This window comes from Pygoscelis adeliae, unplaced genomic scaffold (genome assembly GCF_000699105.1).
Source record: "Pygoscelis adeliae isolate BGI_AS28 unplaced genomic scaffold, ASM69910v1 Scaffold19, whole genome shotgun sequence".
Taxonomy (NCBI): domain Eukaryota; kingdom Metazoa; phylum Chordata; class Aves; order Sphenisciformes; family Spheniscidae; genus Pygoscelis; species Pygoscelis adeliae.
In genome coordinates this window covers 727,186-731,192 of record NW_008825533.1, presented here as the reverse complement: position 1 = coordinate 731,192, position 4,007 = coordinate 727,186, and the positions used below count along the sequence as shown (strand labels likewise).

Here is a 4,007-nt window from a genome sequence, read left to right as displayed (position 1 = left end):
GCTGTGTTGGCAGTCCAGGACTACCAAAATGAGCGCTCCTGCTTCTTGCTGCTCCTGTGTGGCTGCTCTGGCCCTTGGCAGGCTGATTCAGCTCACTCATCAAGTGGAAAACTGTTCACTTTTTTTGGTTGGGTTAATTTTCTAAGCCCTTAGCTGGGAAGGGGAGAAGAAACAAGAGAGTAGTGAGAAGAGGATGTTTTTGGCCCCCAGTGTCAGTGGGTGGTTGGATGAACTCAGCCTTCTTTTCTGTTTGTATGGGAAGGAATTGGGCTATTTCTGTGTAAGTAGCTTGCCCTCAATGAGGAGAGGCAAAAAGGGCAACGGCTACGTGAGCAGCAAACTGGCTTCACATTGGACAGCCCTGAGAATTACATGGTAAAGGTGTTTTACTGCCTATGGTCTCTGCAAGTCACCAGAGCATCCAAAGAGCTTGTCTTGCTTCCTCTGCTACAGCAAACTCATCCCTGATGACAAAAGATTTCCATCAGCATCAGTTTGGCCAGCCTGGAGTAAGCCTCCACATCTTGGCCCTCGGGTGCAGGGGAGAAGGAAGGGGACGCAGTTTTTCACGCTGCATAGAGAGCAAAGAACTGTCTGTAATATGACTTCAGGAATGGTATATATAAACGATTTCGCTTTCTAGGCTGGTGACATTAGGTTGGGGGAGGCAAGAAGGTGGGAGAGAAGGCAGCAGAAACACACAATCTGTTAAGCAGAGGTAAGTGGCACCTGAGCAAACTGGAGGCACAGAGCACTGGGAAGCTAAATAAACACTGAAAATACAAAGCCAGTTAATTTAGCATGTTTCACTCTTCATTTGCATCTGTCTTTTGCAAACGAAAGTAAGGTAGTCTTATTTCTGAGGATTGCAGCTGGTGATGCATTTGAGATGTTCAACAGCTTTCACATAGGAATATTGCGGGAATAATGCTGTAGCTCTAGTGGCCCAAGAGAGCTAGGTTTGCAGGAAGGTATGTTATTTTGTTACACAAGCAAATATAGCTGGAAAAATAGAGACAAACTTTCAGGTGCTTACTTCTTTCTTAACCATGGGCTAGGAAGCCTGTGAAATTCCACGGGAAAACTTCTTGAGGAATATATGTGCAAAAAGGACAAAGATTTTTATTTGAAACCTTAGAGGTCATAAAGAAAATCTACCTTTTGATAAAGTATTTGGAGATCAATGGAAATTATCCCATTCAAGATGGAGTCTGCAGAAGAGTGTTTTAATTTTGCAGAACTTTGGATCTGTAGTAATTTCTACAAGCTGAGACCTGAGACAAAAATGACTATGAAATTCAACCAGAGTCAGATGAAAGTAAAGTGGGGAACACTGTACAGTGTGACATCTTAGCACAAACCAAGACATCCTTAGCAGATGATAATACGTAAAACCATGCAATTAAGTGCTTGTGGGAAAGACTGCAGACACCACCACAGCATGTGTATATGACCTTTTTCAAAAGATCAGTGGATACCAGATCTATGGTTGAATAGGTAATAGATACCTATTCAATGTTTAGTTATATACTGGTGCACAAGTTAATGTGTTGTTGGAAACAGTTACACTAATGCTTGACATCTACAAGAGGTTAAGTAGTAAGAACATGTGAAATGAGGATGCAAAAAGAATTTGTGAGTTGCAAGTGTACGGGTAAACTGAAGAAAACCCTGCTGTTACTTCTAATAGCATTAGAGTGAAGGTACACTTACTAGGTTATAACTGTTTTTAACACTTGAAGCAGTATATATAATCAAGGGGAGGGTGACCAGAATTAACAAGGTGTATTTTCAGGACGTCTTGCAAGCAGTTGAGTGGAAGAGAGGTAGAGGTGATGAGAGTACCTTTCCAGAATTATGGTAGGACAAGGCTTTCCCTATCTGTAAAACCAGAATAAACAAGGAGGAAGATCAGCTTACTCAGAAAGTACTGTCAGCCTAAGAGAAGGCACTGAGGCCACTGTTCATTATAGCACTGGGTATAAGCCCCAAATATTACCCCCCAGCTGCATACAAGGAGAATGTTTTGTGCTGTCTACAGAGGAAGAAGTAAGTGGATATGAATAATGTCAGATACATAGACTTGATGCTGCCTGTGTTTGCAGGGCTGTGATAGGAGCTCTCAGAAAAGGCAGTGCACGTAGCCAAACGAACACTGAGTATCTCCTTTGGGACATACTGTTTCCTCAGACCAGTGTTTGGGTTTTGTTTTAATGCCCAGGTGTTTCTAAGAAAACTGATCACATTGTTGATAGGATACAGAGCACTAACATTAACATAGATCATGTTTTGAGCTGGAAAAAAAACAGTAGACTGGCATGATTAGAGGCTCTTGAAAAGAGCAGTCTGCTGGCCTCAAGCTAAACAAACCAAAATGTAAATTATGTGTAGATGAAACAGCAAGCCCAAGAGAGCTGTTGTGCTAGGGGTGTGTGTGCAGGTAGATCACTGTAATGTTGAGGCCATTCTTAACGTACCTGCCTAAGCAAATGAAAAAGCATGACTAGATTCTTGGGTATAGCTCGAGTTTGATGAGAGAGAGAGAGGAAAATGATTGCCAGTATGATCAAATAGGGGAGGAAGAGTGGTTTGGCATACATGTCTGTTAAAAATATGAAACTTTCTAAAAAAATAATAATTGTTTGCCATTGTTAGTTGAAGCTTGCCAAAACCAGCTTGCCATCAAAGAGCTTTCAGAGCAGTTTTAAAAGTACTGGAATGATGGATTCAAGAAAATTTGTTCAAGAAACCCCAAATTCAAGATGTTTTTAGCTGTTGTATTCTATTTAAAATACAGATTCAGCGCTACTTTCTCTTAGTTCAGAGAATGAGGTTTATATTTTGGATATTAAATGAGTGAGATTCCTAGGACTCTCTGGACTTGAAGTCTAGATACCTTTTTGGAAACAAAAAAAAGCTGCTTCTCTGTATAGGTCAGAGTAGTGATTTTGGAATATTGCAAGTCTGCTGAAACACAGAGAGGAACATTTAAGATCTTTTCTGTGGAGCTACTTTTAAATGTTGCTCAGCTGCTTCACCCTTCTTCACACAAACTAAAAATTATGAATATATATTGATTTACTAGTTTTCATTGTGCTTTTAATTACTGTTTAAAAACTGAAAGTTACATGGATGGTGTTTCGTATGCGGAACTTTCCATATATGAATATTTTTAAAAAATTAAGTCTTAACAATCAAAAAATGCTAGATCTATCTTGGTGACGCTCAGATCTGGAACATTCCCATTATAGATACCCCCCTTTTTTTTTCCACATCCAGCATCAGATGTTAACAGCATAATGTCTATTGCTGGCAGAGGAGGTGGTAGCATCTAGGGACATTTCTGTGATGGGCAGTCATTCACCATCGTAGATTTTGGGCAAGGAGGCAGCAGTTGCTTATCACAGTGGTAAGCTGACTGTCAGTGCTGCAGAAGGCAGGTACAGTACCTGAACCATGCTCTGACATACTGCCAAAGCTGGCGAGCTGCACGCTCTTACTCCATCACATTGATTTTATAACTTTTTTGATAATGGTTATATACTACTGTACCCTCAGTTAAATTACATATATTTTTAGTTATGACATGTGGCTAATAAAACAATGAAAGCAACGGCATGAAGCTGTGTGTAATAGTTGCGTGCTTCTGGCAGGTTTACTGGGCAGCTTTCAAGAGGAAGCAGAAGCTAATTTATTGCAATTCCTTACTCTTCTAAGCCCAGCTTCTGATCTTCATGGAAAAATGTGGCCATTCTCCTTTTGTTCTTTGTCCCCTTAGAAATAATGATAAACCAAACTCAGTGCTTAAAGTTGAGTCTTAGATAGAGAGGCAGAAACTTTCTCAGTACGCATCTTCTTATGGAATGAAACAAAGATACTACTGTTTTACCTTTTGTGGACAAATTATTTCCTGAAAGACTTTGCGATAATAACTTGAGCCCTTCTTCTGTAGGCATATGTTCATCTAAACAGCCAGTTAAGTACCCTACCTATAGTCAATGAAGCTT

At 40.2% G+C, this 4,007-nt stretch overlaps 1 protein-coding gene across 1 annotated transcript in view; it reads left to right on the top strand.

Moving 5' to 3' along the window:
• The first annotated feature begins 298 nt into the window (after nucleotides 1-298).
• SSBP2 (single-stranded DNA binding protein 2) overlaps nucleotides 299-4,007 on the top strand; it is a 152,725-nt gene continuing 149,016 nt past the window's right edge. Inside the window, exons 1-2 of the mRNA XM_009331787.1 lie at nucleotides 299-375; nucleotides 644-718. Coding sequence (XP_009330062.1) covers nucleotides 299-375; nucleotides 644-718 — 152 coding nt within the window. The remainder of the gene's footprint in view (nucleotides 376-643; nucleotides 719-4,007) is intronic.